This window comes from Varanus komodoensis, unplaced genomic scaffold, assembly GCF_004798865.1.
Source record: "Varanus komodoensis strain SLA01 unplaced genomic scaffold, ASM479886v1 scaffold43, whole genome shotgun sequence".
Classification (NCBI taxonomy): Eukaryota; Metazoa; Chordata; class Lepidosauria; order Squamata; family Varanidae; genus Varanus; species Varanus komodoensis.
Genome location: NW_025335985.1, coordinates 3,693,268 through 3,720,328, shown reverse-complemented (window position 1 = coordinate 3,720,328; position 27,061 = coordinate 3,693,268). Strand labels below are relative to the sequence as shown.

The window sequence follows — 27,061 nt, the reverse complement described above, 5'->3', positions numbered from 1 at the left end:
TCATGTACTGTCCTGGGATTAGAGTCTGTGGTAGGCTGGAGGCTAGACATGCACATGGTAGGCATGTTCTGAGCGGAGTTGGCTAGAGCTGGAGGTCAGACTAGATGGCCCAGGAGGCCCCTTCTGACTCGCTCTGTTTCTGTGTTTCCCCTGCCCAGCAGCAAAGCAAGGGAACGGCCAGTTGTGCTCTGCCCTAGCCAGGAGGGCCTGACACGGGCTTCTCCAGCAGGTGCCCAAGAGACTCCCACCAGCTGCTCTTGTAGCGTGGTATTTGCTGCAAGAAGAAAGTGGCAAACAGAGACTATCTGTTGCTTTCCGTGCGAACTGTGCAGTCAGAAGAAGTCTCTCTTGTGGGACCTTGGCCAGGTCTTGCAGGATTCTGCAAGAGCACAGTTGGGTCTCATGGGATCCTGCCAGGCTCCTGAGAACCAGGAGGCCACTATAGTTCTCCGGCTATAATGCATGGCAGCAACAGTAAGAAAGTGGGAGATGGGGGCGCCTGGAGGTGAGCGGGAGAGCAGTGATGTGGCAGCATAAATTGCTTCTTGCTTGAGGCAGCAAGACAGCGTGTGCCAGCCGTGATCATTTTGAATGGTTCATGCAGTCAGTGCATGCAAAATACAGAAACAAAAAAACCCCTATAACATGGGAGCTCACTAAGTAGCCAATAGGTGTCCCCTGTGCACTGTGAAGGTTTCTGTATTTGCATTCAGAATAGTTTGCATTGTGGCTTCTTGCAGAGATAAGTAAGCCCAGGCTCCAGGTGAGGAGACCGACCGGGTGACTTCTCAGCAGATCCATTTATATAGAGGTAGAGTCTGGGGAGAGGGCTATAAAAAGAAAGTCAGGGGCTACTGGCTAAAATAAGAGATGGAAAAGAGGCTGCAATGGGGAAGCAGAGCTGAGAAGGGGCAGTTTTTTTCCTTCTCTGGGTGTATCCCAGACTGCAACTCTCAACACTTGTAGCAGCCCTTGAGAACTGAGTCTTTTTGGTTTTCTCCATACAGTTCTGCTTTTAGTCACCCTAGATTATGACAGTGACAGAGCCTAGGAATGCTGGAGTTGCATATTCATTTTTTAAAACTTGCGTTGTGCTATGACTGATTAGCTATGATAGCTTTTTGCTCAATTAGTAAAGTTGGTTGCAATTTGGTTTCTTCAGTAGAAGGGGAAAGTTCTCATTTTAGCTCACATGAAAACCTCACACAGATTGGCTGAAGACTGAGAACAGGTATTTATTTAATACTATATAAAATTAAGAATCATTTAAAACATGATACAAATTGGATACAATTTGTACAAACATACAAATTGTCATTGATTACATGTGTACTTTTGGTGTTCTTTAAAAGTTAGACTTTACTAGAATTTGGCTTTTGCATTAAGCAAATAGCAGGATTTAGTCTAACAAAGAACCTCTTAAGAGTCAACTAAATTATATAAAGGATTGTGTAGAAAATGAGGATTTGGAACTGGTTGTTAATCTCTTAAATGCAGCAGAAATCTTAACCTCTACATTATGAAAAAGGGAAATCATGTTTTTGTCTTGATTGGTTTTTCAGGGTCTGAGATACTGCAGCAATGATGAAATTAACTTCTATTAAGGCAAGACAGGATCGCATGTTTGAAAATGGGTTTAGGACACAATTCTATGCCAAGTTTAGACAGAAGAAAGGCCTGCAACTGGCTGGGACATGCTGGGAGGTATAGGCCCTTCTGTTTCAAGTTGCATAGGATTCTTCTTTAGCAAGAGGTCGAGTGCCCTTGTTATAAATCGGGGGAAATGTCCACCCCTAATGCTTGTTCTTCCTAGTTTCAATACTTGTTAAAGGATGCATTTGATATTTATGTAATGAAAATAAGACTTAGAAGATGTCTAAGGAGAGAGAAAACCTAAGAAACAGGGAAAGCCAATGGTAAAAGTTGAAGGAAAATTACAAAGCAGGCAGTGGGCTGAGAAAGAGGAACTTGAACGGGAAGAAAGATCAGTGAAGGAAGAGGACACAAGGAACTGATGCAATAGAATAGTTGCGGGGAGACTCTGAGGAAACCCAGGAGAGCTTTTTAATTCTTTTTAAAGAATTGTATATTTAAAGATCACCAATCAGAAAAGGGTGAATTTTGGGATGGAGTAGGTAGGAAAAAATCTTGCAGTTCTTAAGACCAAAAGGAGCTTTTCCCCCCCTAGAGTTGGTGAGTATGAGGAGTGCTAGGGAGGCTGGTGAGGACCTAAGAGTGGGAGGTTTTGAATGTTACTGGGAAGAAGGAATGGGTTGGCAGGGCGAAGTAGTCAGGGGTGTGCTCAGTTTACTCAGACTACTTGCCCCTTGTGACTTCTAGTAGCGTTGCAGTGCTGTGACTGAGCACTCTTAAGAATGGATGAGTTCTAGCAAGCAGTGAGTGGGTGCCCAGGGCAGAAAGTCAGACTGGCTCAGACCAGTCTCCAGTTCTTTGGCCATCGGCTTCTAACCTTTGTATCCAGTTGCATGCAAAGTACCCGGCTCTACAGTGGAGCATGACTGTGCGGAGGGGAGGGTTTCCAAATGTAAGGATTTCTAAAGAATGGAAGCAGCCTATCCATATTTGCAGTCTAGATTATTGTACTCCATGCAGTATCCCAGTCAGTGGCAGGTCACTCTTTGTCAAGGACGCAGGGCAAATTTTGCCATCTTTGCAGTAGTCTTTTCCTGTATTCTTCCATAGGAATGAATGGTTGACATTCTTGTCCATGGCAGAATGTGAAAGGGATGCAACAGTGACCTTGCGTGCTGAGCATCACAGTATCCTTACCTGCATAATGCTAGCCTGGCGTTCTGTTTCTTGGTCATTCCAACACCCATCAGTGCTGGCCAGCATGGCCAATTGTCAGGATGATTGGAGTTCAGCAATATCTAGAGAGTTCTTCTGCTAGAGGGTGAGAGAGTTGCCACTTCCCATTTCAGTGCCTCACCGCTCTTGACTGACCACAGCCTGTTCTTCGCACACAACCTCATGAAGTAAGCAAATGTGTGCCTGTTGGAGGATTTCAGGATGCCTTTAGTCTGAACTGTGTCCCCCCCCCCCACCCTGAGTAAATTAAGGACATCCTTGGCAGGAAGGAGCAGTGGTGACTTCACCCTGTTCCCTCAGAACTTGCAGCTGCAGCCTCCCAGATCTTTAACTGCCGATCTCAGCCAACTCCATAGCCAGATCTCAGAAGTTCTGCTTTGCATGAAGACAAGAGATGGCTTTGACTTCTTTGTATCTACTGGATGGCCACAGGTTCCTGGCTTGCTAGCCAGTGACCCATTGCTCCACAGACCACAGGAAATGTACACATAATAGCTGGTTTCCAGTATTCTTGGATGTTACTGGTCAGGTCTGTCTCATCCTGTTGCTGAGTCCCGTTTCCCATTATATCTCCGGACTTTCACATCTGTAGTATCTTTTATATGATGAGAAGCAAAGCTGCATTCTCATGCCCACTAGTGTGGCAGAGAACTTTGTCTGTTTGCTTTGTTAAGCATACTCTTTTCCTGTCTTCTTCCAAGAACCACTATTCCATTTTACCAAAGCTCTAAGTGGTAAAATAGATTTGATAGAGAAACTGATTTGCCCAAAGTGGCCTAGTGATTTTCATGGCAAAGTGAAGATAGCAGCCGAGTACTGCAGTGCAGATGGGAGAAAAGACTTTGGCAGCTGCTGCTGATCGGACAATAGTGGCCAACAGGTATCTCCCTCTCTCCCTTCCTCTTTCCTTCCCTCTTTCCCTCCCTGCAATCTCTGGAGTCACTTAATTCTATCCAAGTTCTAAAATAGAATGTCCTTGCTATTATACAGTGAAGCAACTTTTGAAAACTGCTTACAGTAGGAGCTTGGTATCTGTGGGGGATAGGTTCCAAGCCACCCAGTGGATGCCTGAAACTGTGGATAGTAGCAAACACTATATACTTTACAGCTGGCCCTCCAAATTTGTTGGTCTCAGGGGCGCAGAGTCCCTACAAAAGTGGAAAAAACTGCAAATATCTCTAAGCAAAAAGCTTGACTATCTCTAGGGACTCGCTCTTTGTCCCGGTACTAGCCAACCTCATTTATGTGTTTTGTCTTTCAGTGGGTGCAAAGACTTTAGAGTTAGTCACAGTTTTTCCTCTAGAGCTATTCATGTTTTTTTCTACTTTTGTGGGTGTCTCACATCCCTAACCCCATGAATTTGAAGGGCTGTGATCAACTGTGTTTAAGTGAAACTGTGGTAACTATGACAGCGGATACTGGTGGTCCTACTGTATGTTGTCTTTTCACAATGGCTGAATTTATGTATCCTGAGAGAGGTCAAACATAGAACTGAGAACAAGCTTCTGGTCAACAAACTTCTATTTACAATACTGCCAATACTGTTTGGCTGCCTCTGCTGTCTTAGAGAGTCATCCATGTATTGGATTCATATTGGGAATACAGAAAGTCACCTTACAGCATCAGGAGTCTTCCCCAGTACTACCTGGGAATGCTAGGACTTGCAAATTGCTGACTTAGAATCTAATCGCTAGGAAATCATTCTTTACTGTAACCTGAATTGTAAGTGTCAAAGAAGTTACATCTAATTTGGATTGCTGTAATACACTTTATATTTAATTGGACTGCCTTTGGAATGTGTTCAGAAATTTTAGCCTGTCCAGATTGCTGCTGGCAGATTATTGGGACTGGTTGTGGGAAGCATGTGACTTCTTTGCTACAACACCTTCACTGGCTACCGGTCTGTTTCAAGCTGATTATATGGCTTTGGAATAGGCTACTTGAAAGGATGAGTGTGCCCAGGTTTGGGAGAGACCCTTCTCTCTGTTCTGGTGCCATGTTTGATGGGAAGGTGAGGAAGGGCCTTCTCAGTGGCTGCCCCCAGCCTCTGAAAATCCTCACTAAAGGAAGCTAAGTTGGTTGCTCTTCTGTTGCATGCAATTACTTTTTATTCAGGCAGGTCTTTGACATTTCAGCTAGTTTGTTTCTCAGGAGTGTTAATTAGTTGGGCACTGTTTCTTTCTTTTATTCTTATGTATTTAATTATGGTTTTAGATTATTTGTTTTTATGTAATATTTTAATTAAGTTTTTGTTTTCAATCTGTATTTCATGGTTATCCATCTTAAGTGGCATTTTGAGCGGAAAGGTAGAATATTTGTTAATAAAATAAAATAGGGAAGCTTTTATATCAGACAGTGCTGAGATACAGAGGTCCAAATTGGCAAAGCCAGTTGGTCCTTTGGTACCCAATAAGTGAGCAAGGGGATCAGAGAATGGCAGGGAAGGGTTAACTGTTCCCCTGTCTGAGACACAGAAGAAGCTGTCAGAAAGGGAAAGCATTTTCTTTGCACTTTTCGTTTTTTGCCACCAGTACAGCCACTACTCCTGAACCAAACAAGCCAGGTAGTTCTTAGACCACAGCACTAACTTCCCACATTTCACTGGTGAATCCTTTTCAGAGCAGCCCCAAAGCTTTGGTACAAGCAGGAGCCAGGCTCTAAATGTTGATTAGCGATCAGCTGATCAACAAGAGAAGGATGCATGACAGTAATGTTATCCAATCCTTTTAATGAATGAGCAGAAGGGGACCAACCTTTCTCCGTACGGTACAGCTGTTAGGGGCTGAGTTTCAAGGAGGGGGCTTGAGACGAAGCCGGGAGTCACATGGCTCCGAAATCAAAAAGAGCGATTAGTCGCTCGTGGTGTAGGAGTCCCTATGGGCTCCTCTGTGTCTGGGTGTTTCTCTCCAGCCCGCCTGCCAGCTGCTGACCTTGGCAACATTCAGTAAGTCTGAACCCAAACTGTGCATGGCTTCACTGTACTTGCTGTGACATTGGAGAGCAGTGTTTTCATGATAGGGGTGTGGGGTGGGCAAACTGGAAGAGGCCTTGTTTGGAAATCAGTTAACATGCTGATTTAATGACGGATTTTGTCTGAGCTTCCCCCTGAAAGGAAAGGTTGTTTCTGAACAGGGGAACTTTTCTAAACATGATTTCAGTTATACGATCTCTCTTCCAAATAAGGTGCAGCACAAGCATTTAACAAAAGAGTTGGGACAGAGAGCGAGAGAGAAAGCAAACCTGCAATGCCTGGCTGAAGTCTTTCAGTCCTGTGTTTTGCCCTGGTGTTTACTAAGTAGCCTTCTGTAGGGGGCTTCCTAGCAACATGCACAGGGGGACCTCACCAGCCATGGCTCACAGTTAGAGAATTCTGTTGAATATTAGCAAGCTGTTATTATGGCTCGGCCAAACATGGTCCCACAGTCAAGGAATGATGCCTGTGGCATTAGGGTTGGACAGCAGGCACTGGGTACCAGACAGGGGTTGGAGTTTTGGCCCCCCACCGCACCAGAACCATGATATTTGGCAGTCTGATGCACGCAATCCAAAGGACATTCTCAGCTCTCACTTTTTATATACATACATAAAGTATAAGTTTATATAAAGGCTAAAGTTTATATTCTGGCTACTGCAACAAATTTAAATTCTGTTCACTATGTTCTGTGGTGAAATGTTTGCAGCTATCAGAATCCCAGAGTTGGAAAGGACCAAACAGGTCAGCTAGGCTAAACCTCAGCTGATTACTGCTTCGGCAGCATCCCTGTTAGGTGGCTGTTCATCCCCTGCTTAAAGCCAGTCATGAGGAAAGAGCAGCATTTTCAAGGCAGTCTGATCCTTACTTGAACAGCTCTTGCTGTTTAGTCTAAATTGCTTGTAATTTGAATCCATTGCTGCTTCCAGTCTGGACAGCTGTAGATGAGTACAGTCCGCCCCGGATCTGCAGTGAATGTAAAGCAGAATTCTTGTTGCCTCTGGGGAGATAACCAAAAGGTTGGACTTCTTATCTCTTGGTCCTTGTCTGCAGTGTGAAAAGAGTCCTCCAGGATCCATCTAGTCCAGTGTTGCCTCTTGAGCAGCTGCCACCCAGATGACTCTGGAAAGGAGACAAACAGGGCATGAAAGTAACAACCTTCCTTTGTTTTTGTCTCTGGCAAGTAGTGCTTGGCCATTTCTGAGCTCTGGGACTGGATATAGCAGATTTGTTTGTTTCAGGAACAGCCATGGAGCGGGTATGCTTGCATGGATTTGCAGCCAAAGAGGATACAAATATGTGTACATGAAAGCAAGGACACCTGTCAGCCCTACCCAACCGGGTTCCCTCCAGATGCGTCAGGCTCTGACTCCCAGCACTGGAGCCTGGCATACCTGGAGGTCACCAACTGGGGAGGGCTGCTGTGTGCGCGATGCCATGAACAGGATGTAGAAACAGCGCTGGAAGTTACAAGTTGGATGACTCTGAACAGTACATGCCAGTTTGGGTGCTGAAATTATGGGATGGACCCACACTTTTTTGATATTTGAAGAATGATCAGAAAATGGTCATTCATTTCCCAATGGCAGCCAGAGTTGCGCTTTGTGTGAAATGGAAGCAAAAATAGAGTTTGTCAGTAAGAGAATGAACAATGAGAGTCTGGGAACTGGTATTTAGGCTGAAATTTGCAAATACTATTGGAATTAGAGAGGGTAGCTGGAGAAACAAAAGTTTGATCGAAAAACAGCTTTCCCCCCTACATTTCAGAATTATACAGGGCAAGGTGGCACACTATGAGCTCTTGGGAACACAGTACACAGGAAAGGGTAATTTGCTTTTAAGGCAATTTAAGGAAATATTAATTAACTGGAACAATATTATGAATTAGGATCTTGTGTGATAGAAATTGTGTAAAATCTGACATTAGGTTGTGTCCAACGATGCTATTCCTTTGTTGGAAACAATACTGTCAGGAGAACTGAAAGGGGTGATCTCTCCTTCCCTCTGAAACCCCCTCCCCCCCCACAGCATCAGAATCTGTTCTGGAGGGAAATCTGGGGGAATCCTCCCCAGAGGCAGCATGGATGGCCACAGTGGGGAGGAGAGACATAGAAAGCCCTGACTTTAAAGAACAATACTTTTAAACAACCGGTAGGCAGGGCAGTTTATTAATTTATTATATTTATATTCCACTTTTTTTCCTTCAAGGAATTTAGGGCTGCTGACATAATATTCCTCCTCCTCTTCCTCCTCCCAGTATTATCCTCACAACAGCCCTATGAGGTAGGCTAGGTTGAGAGTCAATGACTAGCCAAAGTCACTCAGGGAACTTTGTAGCCGAGTGGGGACTGGCACCTGGTTCTTCTGGATGCTAGTCCAACACTCTAATCGTTGCACTACATTAGCTCTTTGCTGGGTAGTTACCAGTTTCTGTCAGAGCTTAAACACAGTGGGAATATACTGCGTACATGCACAGTTAACTGCAATTGTCTTTTCACTGCAAAAAGTTTCAACTTTTGGTGTAGGCTGGGGATGCAGAGCATATTTCCCAGCAGGAGGGCAGATAGAAGGACAAGCAACACAGTGGCTTATCCAGCTGTCTCTTTCTGCTTGGTAATCACTTCTCCTTTGAGAAGGAAGTGTTGGGGTTTGTGTGTATACTTCATTTATTTCTTTATTGAGTACTGGCTGTGCAAATGGCACTTCTCAGTGCATGCTATAAAAAGAACAATCTAAAAACAGTGGACTACCTCAAGGTACTTTTTAATGTAAGTGTATTGGGGAAAGAATAGAAGGAAGAGGAGAGATGTGTGCAATCATTTATATTTGGGCTTTGATGCATTATTTGTAGATGTGTACAAGAGAAGACTAAGCAATTCTGTTTACGCAACATCCCTGTGAGTTGATCAAGTTGAGAGAGACCTTGGACACCCCCGCTCTCCCCTCTCTCCCTCTCCCTCTCCCTCTCCCTCTCCCTCTCCCTCTCCCTCTCCCTCTCTCTCTCTCTCTCTCTCTCTGGTTCAAGCTGGGCTTTATAGAAGCAGAGAGAGAGCTGTGTTGCTATTTGGGGAGGAAGCAAGGGTTGGAATCATATGGGAGCAGGAAAAATAGAAAATAACTCAAGCTCTTGCCTGGCAATATTAAATAGTTATTTCAGAGCATTGAGATTGCCAGATGGGATGATTGCTACAGCTCTGTCCAATACAGTTTGTGCAAGACGGCTCTTTTCATCCGTGGTTCCGTAAGATGCTAGTCAGGCTGAGAGTTTAGCAGCATGGCTTCTCTCATCCATTAGTCATGTCTGTCAAAAAGAAGAAGAAGAGGACGCTACAGCTATGTTATCATTCTTGCCAGTTAACTCTGCTTTTCTCAGCTGTCTGCCGGAAAGACAGGAGCACATCACTGCAGTGCAATGCAGGATTCTCCTCTCCTTCGCCACCAGTTCCAGCAGGAATATTCACATATTTTGGCAACACAGCTGATAAGCAGTGAAAATGTTATTTTGCAGCCTTTGGTGCTGCATTTATTTTGCAACACGAATGGCTGTAAAACAACACTTTGAAAAGCCTATTTTGGAATCTGCAAAACATGAGACAACATATTCAGCATTGCTCTCTTGTAAATGCTTTGAAAAGGAACCATAACATTGTGTGTGGGAGCAGATGCTTCTCTCTGGATGGCAGAATGGAATCCCAATGCAGCCAAAGAAATGGCTCCGTGGAACCTTGAGCCAAGTCTCCAAAGGGTTAAGGGAATGTTAGTGGAGGGTGGGGAGAGGTCAGGGGTGACTTTATTGTACACAGTGCTTGCTGGAAGCAGGTCTTGGGAGGCATGCTGTGGTAGGGGACTAGGAAGGAGGAAGTCCTGAAATTTGCTTCAAGTTTCGATTTCTGTCCGCCCCCCCTCCTTCAAAGAATGCATAAAAGCAGAAGCCTGTAAATGGGGGTTGCGTGTCTTTCTAAAGCCAGAAAGTGCAGGAGAAGCAGGCAATGGAGAGAAAAGAATTGCTGAAGGTAGAATGTGCTGGCCATTATACTCATGCAGGTCATAGTTAGGAGCTGATCCGTTTCCAAGACAGGTAAATTAATGTTTAACTTTTCTTCTCCTTGTTATTATTGTGACTTAATAGAAAAATGGAAATCACTTTCAGAAGTAACCAAAACAATCAAGTTACTTTTTAAAAATTGAGTTTGTGAATTTTTTCAAGTCAAGAACCAATTCTGTGTTTGGACATAGATTAACAAGGAACAGTGAGGTAATACGTGTGCCTATGCCTGTATCCATATTGGGTCTGAAATTCAAGTGCTCTTACTGAGAAATAAGCCCCAATAAAGACAGTAAATGTGAGATCATAGAGTAGACTCTCTGGGGTCATTCCTGTTTACTCAGACAGTAAATTACGATAAACTTTCAGCTTTGAATGAGGGTGTCAATTTATCCTTTGCTCTAGAAATTTTCCCTGGGCCTAAGATGCAAGGAATTCTGGCTCAGTTTACTGAATTCCTGTAACCTGCTTATAGAGCTTAATAACTCCACTAATTGTAAATTTAAAAATGTAGACTTTTCTTTATGTAATTTCTTAGCAGTTCGTACCTCTGAAATAACTGTATAATTGTTATGTCAGCTAAGATTCCTGCATCTAAGTGCAAAACTTCACTTTGGAAACATTAATATAATTTGTAAAGAGGTGATCTAGGAAGATAAGAATTAGGTTTGCTTCCATCTCCCCTTTAAGTAGATTTTAGCTTGCAATAAAGTGCCCTTATTGATATAATATTTGCCAAACTGTCCATCCTGGGAGATTGTTCAAGGTGGTTGAGTCCAGCTTTAATGCAGGAGATAACTCTTACTGGAATTAAGGTGGTTGAGTGGTGGATTCCACTCCAGGGATGCTTGGGTGAGGCCACATTTGAGTGGTGGGTGGGGCTAAAAGCAAAATAATGATATACCAGGTGTTTTATTTATTTATTTATTTAAACATTTTTATGCCGCCCTATTCGCCGAAGCCTCGGGGCGGTTTACAACAATAAGTTAAATAATTAGAATCATAGATTAAAAATATAAACATTAGAATAAAATACAAACATACAATATAAAATAAGCCGCCCTGGCCAGATAAAATTCAATAAAATTAACATTTAAAATGCTGCTTAAATAAAAAGGTCTTCGCCTGGCGCCGAAAAACAAATAACGATGGCGCCAGGCGGACCTCTCTGGGAAGCGCATTCCATAACTTAGGCGCCACCACTGAGAAAGCCCTCCTCCGAGTACCCACCCTCCTAATTTCTTTCACAGAGGGTTCCCGGAGAAGGGCCTCTCCCGCCGATCTCAGGGGGCGGCTGGGCATATATGGATGTAAGTGCTCCTTCAGGTAACCAGGTAACCAGTTGCCAGGTGTTACTGGCAATTGAGGCACTCACTGGCAGTGACTAAGCCTTAGGAGAAGTATTTCAAGCTGGGTGCAAACTGCATAAAAACTGGGAAACTAGTGAATGATTAATGGTTGGAGGAAAGGGTGTCCAGCCTGAGGAAGGGGTTGTGTGTGTGTGACCCCCAGGCTCGAGGCTGTACACCCCTCCTGTCTTACCCCATCCTGTAAAATTTGCTTTTGTGCCCATTCTAATCTCCACAGTCATTGGGAATTTTAGCCTTTTTTCAAGTGCTCACTGTTAATTAGAGCAAATGACTGTTTAAAATAAAACCTTAAGGTTTTACGTGTGAGTGTAGGAGGGAGGGTGAATGTTGATGGTGCAGTGATTCCATGATTTTGTAGGGTTAAAACAAAGCAGTCATTTTTATGTTCTTTGCCAGGGAGCAGTATGAGAAATAGACACATTAAGATTACAATTCTATGCATGTTAAAATAGGAAAAGTACATTTTTCTATCTAAATATGTATAGGGTTGGATTTTAATAAGGATGGGCTTCTGTAAAGCTTGGGGTGTTCCTCGTTCCAGTCTGCCTCCTCTGACTACAGATAACTCTGCTGTACCTCTCCTTGGGGGGAATACAAGGATCCAGCCAAGGGAGACAAATGCCCCAATGCGTTGCATTTTAACATTGTTAATATTGCTCTTAATATTATTGATATGCCTTAATATTATAATATTAATTATAATGTTGCTAATATGCAAATATTAACATATGTTAATGTTGCTATTATTTGCCAATAATAATTAGTATTAGCAAATTGCTTTGAGTATAAGAGTGCAACACTCCAGCAATTTTCAATTCCTCAGTCATTAGAATGATGGAAATGTTTTGAAAATGTCCACCTGTCTGTTTTATTTTTAACTTGCTTCTTGTTCATGATCACATAGATGTAATTTAATTATTACACAATTACATGTGCCTTTCTAGGTTGGGGCCATAGCCACTCAGTTTCTTTCCTATTAAGAGTGTGGATTTAAACCAGGATTTCCCATCTCCAGGCCCACTACTGGTCCTATCAGTACACCATACATGGTGTTTCATTTTGGCTGTATGAGCATGTTCTGTAAATGGAGTTCCTCTGTACTCTGATGAGTCTAGAGGGGTCCCTGCCTCCCCCAGCCTCATTTTTCCCATGGAATCTTGGCAGGTTTCCATTGAATAAGTGCATGGCAAAGACACTCCATTCATACACTTATAAGCACAGAACGACTTTGCAGCCTTCGTCTGGAGTTGTGTGTGGGGGCAGCTGGGCCACTCATATCACAGAAGCATGAGCGTTTTCAAAGCGTGCCTTTCCGAGGCCTTGTGGGGGACTTCAAAGTGTGATAAACTGATAATGTCAATCAAAAGCTGAGAGAAGATTGTTTCCCCCATCTTGATTTGTATTTAATTTTTGAGGAGAGGAGAGAAGGAGAGGTGACATATTATTAAAAGTTAATTAACAAGATAAATTGTTGCTTGATATCTGTCGAATTACCTTCCTATGCAGATATGTTTTCAGTGCAGGAATTCACATATATCTTTCATGATGATACGTGTAACTTTCTTACAAAACATGTTGTTTTCCCTCAATACATGCTGGCATTCTGTAGTAAATATTTGTAGGTTTTATTCAACTAAGAATGAGTTGTAAACCTTTTGTTTATCTATGAATCTTTGCATAACACAACCCATTTTGCAAGCCATCATTTAAAAAATGAATGCTTTAATTTTTACTGTGATGGAGCCACTCTGGAAATATTTGTACTGAAGGAAGAGATATGAATTGGTCAAGTACTATAAAAGGAAAAAATAAAAATGCAAAATGTATTCAGAATAATTATTATACCATAGTCCACTCACTGTGAGAGATAATATTGCCCTCTTGTTAAACCAAAGATGCAGTGGATTGCGGGCTTTGCCCTGGCTGGGAATAACAATCACAACAAAGATCTTTAGAGACATTGTGGGGATTAGTAGGTTTTTTTGTTTGTTTGTTTAATTCATAAGCTTTTCTGAAGGCTTTTGGGAGCTGTATTTCTTTTTTTAAAATGCCTGTTTATGCATATTTTTAATTAAACCTCCATTCCCCACCCCATTGTATCACATTTGGCTACAATGGATAGTGTACCTGCAGAAAAGGGGATTGCGGGGAGAAGTCTCTGGAGGTCATGATTATGACAATAAGGAATGGTAATTTGTGTACACATCTAGAAAGTAAAAGTAAATATAAGCATGCAAGATTTGGTGTTCTAGCATACAGAATCATTAGGCAGAGTTCTATATAAGCCAAGCAGATTTTTAAGCAAATACTGCTGTCCCATTTCTTTGGCAGGACTAGAGGTATAACTTAAAACACTTGTATCTTTGTGGCAGTTTGCATATTGCTTCAGCTGACTTCTCTGTTGCCTCAAAGGCAAATTCATTCGCTCATTAATTCGGTCATTCATTCATTTGGTCATTCATTCCATGAGCTGATTGCTGGGACAAAACTGCACATGTGTATTCTGTCAGTGCTGGCCATAATCCAGAAGCCTGGCTCCTGACAGCAGCAACACAGAGCAGTGGGGAAGTAGTGCTGGGTGGCCAAACATGCTTTCCCCCCCTTTTTTTGAAGCTTTGAAAGCATGGCTTAGATGTGGCAGGTGCTGTCAGCCTTTCAGCTCATCCAGCTATAAATACTGCTGCTTCTTTGGTAGTTTAGTGCTACGCGGTGCCGAGAGAAGTGTTGCTGGCCTCCAGGAATGTTTACGGGGGTCTCCCTCCACCCCTCCCCATCCAAATCTGTGCATGGTTAGCTCCTAGGAATGCGAAATATTTTTCCAGCTCTGGATTACAGACAAACACAAAGGTAACCAGACCCTCATGTTGCCTCACATTCGCGTCCTGCTTGTGAGCTTCCTAGACGCAGCTGTTGGGCCACTCTTGGGGAATGGAGTGCTGTACCAGATGGACCTTGGAAATTCTCATATTCAGGAGTGGACTCTGTCCTCTGAGGTATCCTTATTTGGGGATCTCTCCCCTACTTTTTCATATTTGGGTCCTGCACTTTCCTGCTCAGGGCAGTGACTCATGTTCATCCTAGCATCCCTTTCCCTCAAGCTGCAGCAGAGCCAAAGGAAGAAAGCAAAAGCACCACTGATCTGCTGAGAAGTCAGCTTCATGTGGGTTTCCTTTTGCCCCAGGATATCTTCCAGCGGACTTCAGAAACCTGCAGCGTGGAAGAATAAGCAAGAAGGGCCACTCCCATCAGCTTAGCCAAGAAACTAGCAGTTTCAGAGAGCTGTTGCAAGACCTTTATAACTAAAATCTAGCAGCTGAGTCTGTGTTTTCTCTCCTCCTTCCCAATCTCCTTTTCTATTTTGTCCTTTAGATTGTGTGCCAGAGGGCAGGGGGTATCTTGTCTTTGATAAACCTCTCCTGGCCGGAGAGCAGGGTAAAAATGCTTTAAATCAATACAAATGGCCAAATTACAGCAGTTTTGTAAGACGGAGTTATGTGAACTTTGACTGGACCTAGGTCACCTAAATGAGAACTGCACCTGAGCAGAGACTTGCAGGAAGGTTGCCATTAACCAAATCCGAGGTGTCATTCTGTATTTCTTAAAAGAATGAGCAGGCCCTAGGATTAGCAAAACAAGAATAATGGTCATACTGGAAAAGTCTTCCCCAAGTGGTGGGAAATGACCAAAGAAGGGCCAAACAAATTGCACGGAACTATATATTCCGCAGCCTCGGTGTGACCACTGGGAAGAACAAAAAGTCAAGGTTCCGTTATAATCAGGACACAGATATGGGTCTCTGTACCAAATCTTAGGCAGTGGGCAGGCTTATACAGGATGAGGCATTCTACATGGTCTGCTGAACACAAGACATCTGGAGCAGCCTTCTGCAACCTAGTGCCCTCCATACATGCTGGTCTGCAGCTCCCACCATGCTGACTAGGAATGGTGGGAGTGGAGGGTGAACAGATGGAGGGCTTCAGGTTGATCTAGGGTCTTAAAATTAAATATCATCACTTTTAATCTCCCATGAAACTTGCTTCTGAATGTAATTTTGGAGACATGCATCATATTATGGCACATTATGACACAGATACAGGGATTTCTTGTCAGTTTCCTAAGAACAGTACAACTACCTCCATGTGTCTAACAAATCTTTGGAATTAGTGGTTTTCACACAGCAAATCTTTCTGCTTCATGGCTTGCTTGCTTGCTTGCTTGCTTGATTGGAGAGTTTCAAAACTGTTTTGTGGTAATAGCCTGGAAGCCAACATGTATGGTTGTTTGCTTGGAGAGAACTAAAAAAAAATCACTGGGCTAGTTGCAAGTTGCTAATTGGCTGGTTGGTTCTTACTGTTATGTGCCATTCCCGATGCATGCATGCATGCATGCATGCATTCATTCATTCCCTAGCCCTTTCTTCCAAAGACCTCAAAGCAGCTTACATCATTCTCCTCCTCCTGCTCTCGGTCTTATCCCCACAGCAACAACCCTGTGAAGTAGGTTGTTCTAACAGTTTGTGACTGGCTGACCCATGACTGAGTGGGGACTAGAACCCAGGTCTTCTGAGTCCCAGTCCTGCATTCTTAACCACTACACCGCACTGGCTCTCTGACAACCCTTTGAATGAATGCCCTTCAAAGTGACTATCTTTGACAGCCCTGTTCAACTTTTGTAAACAGCTGGTTGGAAATACCAGTTACATCTTACCATTGCCTGTCAAGGTGGCCCTCAGAATAAAATTGTAAAAAACAAATGAGAAAATAAAAATATGTCACAGCTCATCAAAGGAGATCAGTCCACAGAAGCATTTTCCCATACGTGCAAGAACAAAGGAGCATCAGAATGTACATCTGACGTTTGTCGTGGGCTTCTCATTGTTGTGCACTCATGATTTCTCACTAACAATGATTTGTGGGTGCTTTACATGATGTCTAGAGTCTTTCTTTTTGTTTTCCAAGCATTTCTGTCACCTTTTTTTTTTAGAACAAGGATAGAGCATTATAATCTTAAAATGCAGTAATGAATGAGAATGAAATGTATGTTTTTGTACTTCTGCTATGCTGCTCGTGATTGTGTAATGGAACATACAGAAAGGTAGAGAAAGAAAATCCTTGGGATTGGAGAGTGGAGTAAACATATGTAAAGGACTCACATCTTAATCCTGCAAAGAAGCCAGAAGCAAAAGCCTCAAGTGGCGGGTTATATGCTTCATATACAGATGACACGTATGCCTGAGAAGGTGTACTTTCCATCTAGAAATTCCAGATGGTTGGCTTTTGTAACTGGAACTAAATTGGGAGCCACAATCACAAAAGCATAGTCAAATCATGAAATGGGCAGTAGAAAATGCATCTAAGTTGTAGGAGGCAGCATCACATTTCTTGAACACATATCACTCTTAAGGTTCCTAGCCACCTGCATCCAATAATTTGGCTTTCAGTTGATTTTTTCTATCATTTTTCCTTATACAAAGAGATCTGGTGATGTCTTGTAGCCTCAGTGCCCAAGCTATGGGTCTCTTCTCAATCTTGTGTCACCATGCCAAGTGGTTACCTTCTGTGTTCGTGATTTTTCTTCCTGGTACGTATAGATGTGATTTCGGTGGTGCAGAGGAGCTGTGCTGATGAGAGCTGAATAGTGGTGATCACAGTGAAAAGACTCATGAGATTGAACAAAGTAATAAGAAGCATTCTTTTTCTACCCCAGCCAAGCTTCATCTACTTTTTACTTATTTATTTAATTATGTATTCCTTACATTTATATTCTGCCATATATCCTGTAGGGCTGTCTGGGTCATTTACAAAAAAATGCAATGAATTTTATTTATTTATTTGGAGTTTTTGTATGCCGTCCCATTCGCATAAGCCTCAGGACGGCTTCCATACAATAAATAAACAAAGCATATAAATAGTATATATAAAATCTAGATTCACCCTGGCTGTAGAATTAAAACCAATAAATAATATTAAAAGTTGTTAAAATATTGTTTAAATAAAAAGGTCTTGGCCTGGCGCCGAAAAACAAATAATGACGGTGCTAAAATCATCAATACATCAATAAAACAAGTAATAATGCAGTACTTTCGGATTTGTGTCCCATCTTTTTCACTGCTGTTTCTCTTTTCCATTAACCTTCTGGCTATATATATCCCAAAGACAAACATTAAGGGAGATTTGGGACAAATAGCCAGCTTCTGGCTCCACAATTGCTTCTCTCCCAATATCAAGTAAAGAGCAGTTTTGACAGGATGCTTCATCTTTGTTTGTTGGTAGGCCAAATCCAAAGCACAACATAATGAACAAGTTTTGCACTGGGCTTTAGGCCGCATTTATAGAGCTGGGACCAACAATACCATTTTCTCTGTGGAACCAGGTTTCCTTGTGATGTAACTACTGCATCATATCAAGGATCTGGAATGTGTAACAGAATTTCCTCAAATCATACAGAATGGCAGATATCTTCTTGCAATGACGAGGGAGGCATTTCCTCACACCTTCAAACCACTAATGTAACACAAAGACAGGAAGCACCAGTTTGGGCTTCCTGTAAACACAATCCAGGGGGTTTTGCCAGCTAGCCACCCTGCGACGACCATCCAAGGAGAGAGTGCCACCTCCTGCCTGCAGTGTCTGTTGCCCAGTGTGCCCTGCAATTACCCTTTGTTTTAGGGGAATGAGAAAACATGGGGAAGTTGGAGACCTGGATGACTACAGTGGGAGATTTCACAGGTAGTGTAAGATCAGTGCTGATGTTGAATAGGGGCTGCTGCTCCTGTAACTTGGCTGCCCATACCAGACACTGTAAAATGACCTCTTGAGTCTCTTGGTTAGCCAAGTGGTGAAAATACCTGACCTTGGGTCAGGGTAAAGAAATAGCAACCTTTCTTACAGTGGTGATGGTCTGTTGTTAGCCTTCTGGAACTTGGTGTTCTCCAGATGTTTTTGACCATAACACCATGCATGGTGGGGCCTGATGGGAGATGAAGTCCCAAACATCTGCTGGACAACCTGTTGGTAAGGCTATTCTATTACTAACATTACATTTATATCCCACCTGTTTTCCTCCTGAGAGGAACCCAAAGTGGCTAGGACTATATTTGTTTTATACCCTGCCTTTCTACTGAAAAATGGCACTCAAGGTGTCTTACAGATAAATTGATAATACAATACAAAGTACAACATTGAAATGCCCTAAAACCTAACAATATTATTAACAACAGAACCCGACTGACTATTGACTTGTATGAACTTCCCTTATTTGGAGCTTGGTTTATCCAGCCCATCACATGACTAGCAGTGGCCTTCTTCCAGGCTCTTGAGAGCAATTTTAACTGGAAATATGAGGGAGTAAATTTGAAACTGTAGGCATGCAAAGCTTGGGCTCTATTACTGAGTTAAGCTCCCTTTTCTAAATTTGGTCTTGGAGTGTCTGCTTGTGTATTTCTATCTCGTTATTCCTTTAGAATGCTCAGTGCAGTTTATTTGGGCCTTTTTGGTGGCTTCCATGGTTGACTTTGATCAGGTCAATACATACAAATAATCAACTACCAAGGATTTTAAAATTATTTTGTAACACTACACTATAGGCACTACATTTTAGTGCAGGTTAGTAGTAATATCATCTGTATTGTTTTGAAATTGAATTAAGAATTCTAAACCTTAGTTTAGATTTCAGTTAAAGCACGCGATCTTTTCCATTCATCTCCTATGGATTTGTTAGAGCCACTTCTGGGGTGAAGAGGTGTTCTTACATGCTGAAACCTCAGATTGAAACCAGCATGGTTGACATCCACTGAGCTTTGCCTCTGCCATCCTGGTTGCAGGCGAATGGTATCAGAGGTGCTCTTTGAAGCTGCCTTTGCTGCTGGTTCTCTGCTATGTTTGTTCTCTTTCCTCTTGTTTTCTCAGCTCTCTTTCACTCCAGCATTTCTTTTGTTGCAGTTGCTCAGCTAACCTTCTCTTTAAAATTGCCCAGCAATTCCTCCTCCTCCGCTCAAGGCCTTCTCTCTTCTGTTGGTCCGTTGGCAGATTTTATGATGTTACCATTCTAACTCAGGGCATTAAGGTCTTTATCTCTTGGAGCTAAGACTGGAAAGGGAAGTAGATGAATTTTATCACACCGTTCTGCAAATTGAAGGAGAATATAGTTTTATTTAGTCATTTCCCCACCCTTCCCCCTTAAAAAGCAGAGTGAGTTGCATGATAAAATTATATTGGTATTTAAATGATAATATAATAAACTGAGACAAAGGTGTAAAACTGCACACTACTAGGCATTTTTATTGGCATTGCAATGCCTGACTCACTAACTTTTCACCTGATGCACACCCCAAACTGATCTCTTCGCACGGTTTCTGCCATTATATTCTGTATTTCTTCAGGTGAGTTGTATCATTATTTTTTCTAGGCTTGTTTTTTTCTGAAGTGTATATATTTTATTGTGTGCTAAACTTGTGATGAACAGGTATAATGCCTTCAGCAGGCTGGTGTTCTAGCGAAAGTGGCACGACAATGAAGAACTGTCCTTTCAGGCTTTTTTAAAAACAGTGTTTACTAGTGTGCAGGCACAGAACTGTGAATCTGTGACCAGCACTAACCTTTCACATCGCTTCAGGGATTAGAGTTTGGGTTAGGGAGGAACAATTAATTTGAAAATTGCCCAATGAACATATCTACTCAGAAGTAAAGCACATTGCCTTCAATGGTGTTTATGCCTGCAAAGGTCAGCATGGGAAAGGAGGTTTGCTTTCTCTTTCAAGAAGGAGCTGCAAATTACTTTTGAAATCTCCACTCCATTGCACCAGCTATTGGACAGAAACAAACGAGCAAACAAAACATTAAAGGGCCATTTCCCTTCATAGATCCCCTTTCCAATTCCTCCTCCTCCCATTGCATTTGTGTGTGATACAAGATAGCAGAGCTGTTGTGCTTCTTAGTATGTGCCCCAAGAGTGGTAAAGCAGTTTGTTTGAAGCTATCAGGAAGCTCTCCTAAGCAAACCTCATTGAAGCAGAATGGGATTTGTGTCTCACTGACTTAGAGGAATTTCTAGAGAAACTTCTGGTGGATTTCTTTATTTATTATATGATTTCAATGAAGAAATGATAAACAAGATTGTATGATTGTGTTTATTGTATCATTTCTTTCCTTTGGTATCAAAAAGGATTCTTCCTTGAAAAACATTAATATTTTCCCCTGCCTTTCTTCTCCCACCCCATTTCCATGTTATTTGTGTTTGTTTCATAGCAATGCAAGACTGGAATGCACAGCACCACTAGATGCCACAGGGGACATGGGAACCAGCGATTTTCTGGAAAAGGAGGGGCATGAAAACTTGAACCATGATTTTATCAATGGAACCACCAGTGGCAATGTGGAAGCGGCCTGCAGGCTGGCAAAACGTCTTTATCATCTGGACAGATTCAAGCGTTCCGATGTAGCAAAGCACTTGGGGAAAAAGTATGTTCTGGCTCTCTATCTAAAAGGGCATTCATACTGCATCTGCATAATCATAAGAACCTGTACAAGCTCACTTTCTAATAACATGACTTGTTGCCTTTTCTTTCTGTCTTGCCTTTTAAGCAATGAGTTCAGCAAACTTGTAGCTGAGGAATACCTCAAGTTCTTTGACTTCACCGGCATGTCTTTGGATCACTCTCTCAGGTATGAAGTCATTTCCTAAATGTCTTTTTTTATTTTTGGTCTTGTGTCTTATCTATATGTGCATATCATAAGATGCACCAGTGGTAGGGCAGTAAGACTGTCCCTTCCGAGCACTAAACCTGGTTTACAGTTTCCCACTCTGCCCTAAGCCTGTTTCTGCTACATACATGGAATAGGATGTATACTAGCGTTTGATCTAAGCCAGGGATGAGGTGAACAAAGATTTCATGCTGTTAGTCAATATGTTGTGAACTCTGGGCCATAGGTGGTTGCCATATACAGTCATACCTCGGCTCACGAACACCTCAGTTCACGACCAAATCGGGCTGCGAACAGAAATTTCTGAAAAAATTTGCCTCAGGTCGCAAACTTCGCATTGGGTGAAGAGGGGAGATGGCTGAGATCATGCTTGGATTAGGGTGGGGAGATGGCCACGATCGCGGTCATGCTCATTCAGGGAAGGGGAAGACGGGCGTGTTCATGCTCGGTGGGGGGAGATGGCCATGATTGCGCTTGGGGGTGGGGAGATGGCTGCAAGCACGCCCATCTTCCCTGCACAAACACGACCGTGATTGCGCCCGTGTATGGGCACGATTGCGGTCATGCTCGTGCAGGGAAGATGGGCATGATCACAGTCGTGCTCAGGGGAGGAGGGAGATGGCCGCGATTGTGGTCGTGCTCAGGTGGGGGGAGATGGCCGTGAACTTTGTTTTTCTTTGTCACTTCGTTTCAAATTTTTGTGATAAAAAAAATTGTTACAGAATGGATTAACCTTATTTACATTGAAACTTATGGGGAAATTTGACTTGGGTCATGACCAGAGTCGTGGAACGGATTAAGTTTGTGAGCCAAGGTACCACTGTATGAGGTCAGGAGGGATTTTTCCATCAAGCCTAGTTTTGTCCACTCTGTCTGGAAGCAGTGGTTCCCCAGGGTCTGAGGCAAAGGGCTTTTCCATCCCCTACAGCTAGATCCTGCTATTTGGAGGTGTCAGAGATTCACCCTGTAGCTTGTACCACCAAGGTACAGTTCTTCCCTGCTTATTAACTACTTAAATGAGCTGGGTGTTGGAGATATGATCAGATATGACCTAGATTTGGAACAGGAAAGGTATGATCCTGTTGTTCCATTTGTATTAAACATGTGTCCTTCAAAATAGGCATGGACAGGCCTACAATTTCCACATTTTTGATTTTGTATTTTTCTTATGAGACTAGAAACATTTGAAACTCCTTCATCAATCCCGCTAGAGGTGGCGTGTGTTGGTGTATGTTTTTAAAGAATTTGTAAAATGCTGGTCATGCAGTTATCTGATCTAGAGACTGAGAGGGAGAACAAATAACAATGCTATGAAAGATATATAGGGCAAGTTAGAAGGGAGGACTGAAAAAATGAAAGAACCTGACAGCTGCATCATTTAAAAAACCCCACTACACAGCTGCTAGCTTTAGCCATGTGTATTTTTGGGATGTGTTCTCTCTCTTAGAAGACTGACTTAAAGAAGTTCAGTGGCTAGCTTGTCGTGCACAAGTTCAGGATGTCACCACATTCCGAAGAAGAGCAATCACAGCAAGTCTCCCAAATTTCCCCTTTTCCCCAGATTTCTTCTCCTCAAAAATTATAGCATAAGTTTCTTTTTTTCTCACCTTGCTAAAGGCTTGTACTTTCCCCATTTCTTTTTGTTGTTTTTTAATACATTGAGAATTGAAACTTGTTTATAGATTAGCAGCACAATCTGAAAAAAGAGATACAGCATTTCTGGTACATACAATACTTTTTATTTCACGGTTGCTTCTGGCCAAACAGCTTTTGTGGGTTTTGAAGCATTTCCAAAACCTGCAGATACCTGTTAGACCAGGGATAAAAGTGGGTTGAGTATATGCCAATTATCAGTGGCTGATCTTTCAAGCTGTCATCAACTCTCTGAAAAAGCTGTCCGTCATTTTGAGCCTTAGCAGACACATCTTCAAAGGTAAAGCTTAACTGTGTGTTTTCCCTCTTTCCATTTGTTTTTAGGACATTCTTTAAAGCCTTTTCCCTCATTGGTGAAACTCAGGAAAGAGAGAGAGTTTTAGTTCATTTTTCCAACAGATACTACCAGTGCAATCCAAATGCCATTTCCACGCAAGGTAATTTTACTTTTATTATTGGTAAAAAAAATCTATCCCACCTTTATTCAGCTTCTGAGGCTGCTAACAACAGTAGAAAAATAGAGCTACATCGTAATAGAAACATAAACATAAAAAGTTGGCAGATCCAAGAAGAGATGAATAAATCTAAAGTGTGTACCAAAAGCATAGAGCAGTTTTTGTGCTGAGTTTGAGGCCATGATCTTACACAGGAATTAATTGGTCCAGATGCACTCTTATGATTTTTAAAGAAGCATTCTAGTTCTTTGTGGTCCAATCAGTTAAGACTGGAAGTGTAATCAGGGAAACTTCGCTTGTAAAGAACAGCCAAGGTAGAAAATACAATTCGTTTTCTTGCTCAGGAATGTGTTAGGAGTGATGTTAAATGCTGTGTTGGAGAAGAAGGATGTTCTCCATATTCTTGGCCATGTTGTTACACATGACTGGAAGAGTACGTCCCTCTCTTGGTGGACAAGGCCATTTAAAGGGCTGAAGCAGAGGCCAGGTGAGAATGCTCCTGTTGCCAGTGGCATTTTTCCCAGGGCTCCTCTCCTGAGAGTAGCATTCCCAGCAAGATCTGTTTAGAGAACAGCAAAATGCTGCTGGAGGACAGGACTATAGGGAAAAGAGCATCAGGTTTTCTAGCTTTTTCAGCTGCAGCTTTTTCAGTTTCCTTTGTTTTCTAGGAGATTAATGGCACAAACCCATGCTTACAAGTAGGTCTTTGATATTGTCCTGAGAATGAGCTCAGAACCACATTAAAATTTTGCCTCTTTTTAAAGAGATAGGTAGCCACTGTCTCTCTGATGTCTGGATAATAACACTGGCCTGGTTCACAAGATCCGCCGAGATAAAAATGAGCACTCCAGAGCACTATAGAAATACTAAATGTTCTAGGTGCATGTGTGTGCCATGCCAAGCCCCCGCCCCCAGCAATAAGCCACCTTGAACTGGTGGTTGTGCAAGCAGCCCACAGTGCTCCCCCTCAGTCTCCTGTGAGTACGCAAGATAACCCACATCAGGGTGAACTCATCTGCCTTCCCCTCACTGTGATCATGAATCTTTTTGGACTTACTGTGATATCATTTTGTTCCTTTTAATCCCCCCTTCGGCCCCATTTTGGAGATTACAAAAAGTGATCTTCAGTTTAACACCTAGTGGCAATCTCTCCAGAATGGCTAGGTGACATATTGGAGAGGCTGTCACTGGTTTGTCATTCACTTTAAAGAAGACATGCATGCACAATATATTTGGTTTTTTAAAAGATATTTCTGGTTGGGTTTGCACACTCTCAGAGATCTGAAATTGTCTGCTTCACCTGGGCAAAGGCCAAGGGTGTGTCTGTTGTCGGAATACAGCAGAAAACTCTCGTGGACATTGTCTGGGAATGACTGACAAGACTTGGGTTTGTCTTGACAGAAAGCAAACTGTCAGGAGAAATCAAAGCCACAAGTAATCCTTGCTTGCAGAAAGAGCTAATTGCTGGATTATTCTGTGATAATAGAAAAGAGATCCCATTAACAAGATTGTGAGGAGTGACCAGGTTTTCACTGCTCTTACCAGGCCGTTCTGTAGCGCTTTCCAGCAAGCCATGAACAAACCATCATGTTGGATTCTTACTTCATAAAGAACAACTCTGAAAACAATCCACTTTGAAGAATCCCGTTACAGGCCATGGATTCTCACAGTGGCTTGTGCATGGTTAACAAACCACACTGAGGAAATTGCATCAGGTTGTGATCTTAAGAAAAGTCAGCCTGCTATGAACAAGAATATAACCCACTGGGCATGTTTGCACATCATGCCAACCAATCCCAGCAATAAGCCACAGCAGGTTGGTTGTTGACCAGGCACACACAGCCATATGTCCCTGTTAAAACTTCTTTTAAAGGGAATCCTCAAAGCTGTCAAAATTCCTTTTGTAAAGAAAAGGGAGTTAAGCACTTTTGAACTTTCTTGAACTCCTAGTATCTTGGGCAAAGGTCTAAAATGTGCACCAATCTGTGGACAGTCGGAAAAAGGGCTAAGGATCTTGCTGTGAAGGGGTGCAGCCACAGCAGCCCTTTTTTGTGAACAAAGATGCTTGTGCCTTTGCTTTCTCTTGGCAGCTTGCCTTTTCACAAATTGTCAAGAGAAAACAAAGGATAAAAAACCTGTTTGCATCCACTTTGGGGCAGTATCTCAGGTTGGTACCTGCTGTGCTTGGGCAGCAGGTGTGTCTCAAGACATTGCCCCAGCAGAGTGTACAAATTCCCAGATGAGTAACCCCCCCCCCCCCGAAGAACAAACCTATGTGCACACATTTTGCATACAAGTTTTTTTTTTTAACAACCTCTTCATGGTGATAGTTGAGCACTCTGAAGAGCCTTTCAGTAGCTGTCAGAATGGAGATTGCAAATGTCAGCCATTCATGCTCTGGGAGAAAAAAATGGTACAGTGCAAAAGGTACACTGCAATCTCTCACCCTCATTGAGTTTAGACATCATGACATGCCACTCACGGCAAGGGTTATTATTTATTAGCCACCCTCATGTCATGGAAAGCAGCCCACTGTGTCATCTAAGCCTTTTCTGAGCCATTCTGATCTCCTGCTTCCACCCTGACTGTCTTCTACATCCTCATTTCTTGCAGGACTGGGCAGGAAAGTAGATTGCCAGATGTTTAGCACTTCAACTCCCAGAAACCCCTGCCAGTAAGGCTAATGGTTAAGAATGTTGGGAGTTGAAGTCCAAAGCTTCTGGAGATCAGCTTTCTACCCATTCCAGCTTTCTGTGCTGATTCCTGACCCCTCCATTCCATTCTTTGTTGTGTTTGTGGCACTCGTAGCCAGTCTGTATATGTTACAGTCTCCACCTGGTGGTGTAGCTGGCAGTGACATGCTGCAGAACAATGCGGTGATGGCAACAATTTGCAGAGAGGCTGCCAGTCTCTGTGGCCACTGCGACGTGGAAGCCTGGCTTGCATTAGCATTACCATCACATGCTGCTTTTCCTTTAGTGAGCCCAGAAGAGCTGCCATGGGGTTTTCCCTGGATTTTCATCCAGGGACTGATGACATCCAGACTTCCTTAGTATCACATGTGCTACAGTATTAGGTGCTCTTAGACTTTTTCCTGGCCAGTAGTTGAATTCATTCCTGAAGATAATATTTACAAGCTTAATAACACATCTTGGCAGTGGATGTCCAGAGGCAGTCTGGCCTGGACTAGTGCTTGTTGGGAGTGAACTCCATGGGATGTCTGTCAGTATGATGACCTGCCTGTGAGCCTCCTGAAACAGCCGAGCTGCCTAAGCAAAGCAGGTTCCATCATCACAGTTGTCTTCATCATGTTTCATCCATGCGTGGTTACAGAGTTTCATAAGCGAAAAGGACCAGTCCCGGCCTTGAGCATCATCCAGTGTGAACGTTGATTATGGGGAAATAAGACAGGAGCAGAAAAAGTAGAGGCAGCAATAACAGGATGAACAAGTGCAGCGGTTATCTACTTGAACTTAGTTTCTGTTGGAGGAATAAGGATTAAGGGGTTAAACCGAAGGCTTAATGGACAAGGTCAGCTTTGAGGAGGGAGTTGAAGGCAAGGGATAGGGGTCAGGTGAGGTGCCAGCATTTCTGCAAGTAGGAGCTACTTTGGCTCAGGGTCCTGCCGCTGAGGCCCTTTGGGTACCTTTCCTGGGCTGTAGAGGGAAGGTTCTCCTCTCCCTGCCTCCCATTCAGGTGTTTAACACTGTGCTGTTGACCTGGCTGCAGGCTTACAAACATTCTCATCTCTCCACCCCCTCTGCATTATCCAAGCAGAGGCTGCATTCTTAGTCCTTGGACTGGAGTGGTTCTTTTTCTCATTGTTCAGTGCTGCCACATCTCCTAGCATGGATCCATGGTATATTTGCTCTCCCTTCCTCCCCCTCCCTTTTGTATTTTCAGTTCCCCCTCTAGCACCTGCATTGTGAGTCACTGCAGCTCATGAATCATGGAGCTCTCTGAGTCTTCCTCTATCCTTCACCATGGTTGATCCGTCCTCATTCTCTTCCTTCCTCCCATCCCTGCATTTTACACCTA

The 27,061-nt window shown here is 42.8% G+C and overlaps 1 protein-coding gene across 6 annotated transcripts in view; it reads left to right on the top strand.

Moving 5' to 3' along the window:
• PSD3 (pleckstrin and Sec7 domain containing 3) overlaps positions 1 to 27,061 on the top strand; it is a 164,451-nt gene that overhangs the window by 48,334 nt on the left and 89,056 nt on the right. For 5 of the 6 annotated variants that reach the window (XM_044443896.1, XM_044443895.1, XM_044443894.1 and 2 more), the window contains 3 exons: positions 20,460 to 20,672; positions 20,796 to 20,876; positions 22,893 to 23,005. In XM_044443896.1, the coding sequence (XP_044299831.1) occupies positions 20,460 to 20,672; positions 20,796 to 20,876; positions 22,893 to 23,005 (407 nt within the window). Of the gene's footprint in view, positions 1 to 5,458; positions 5,774 to 20,459; positions 20,673 to 20,795; positions 20,877 to 22,892; positions 23,006 to 27,061 lie in introns of those variants that run through there. The other variant, XM_044443900.1, reaches the window with a different exon arrangement.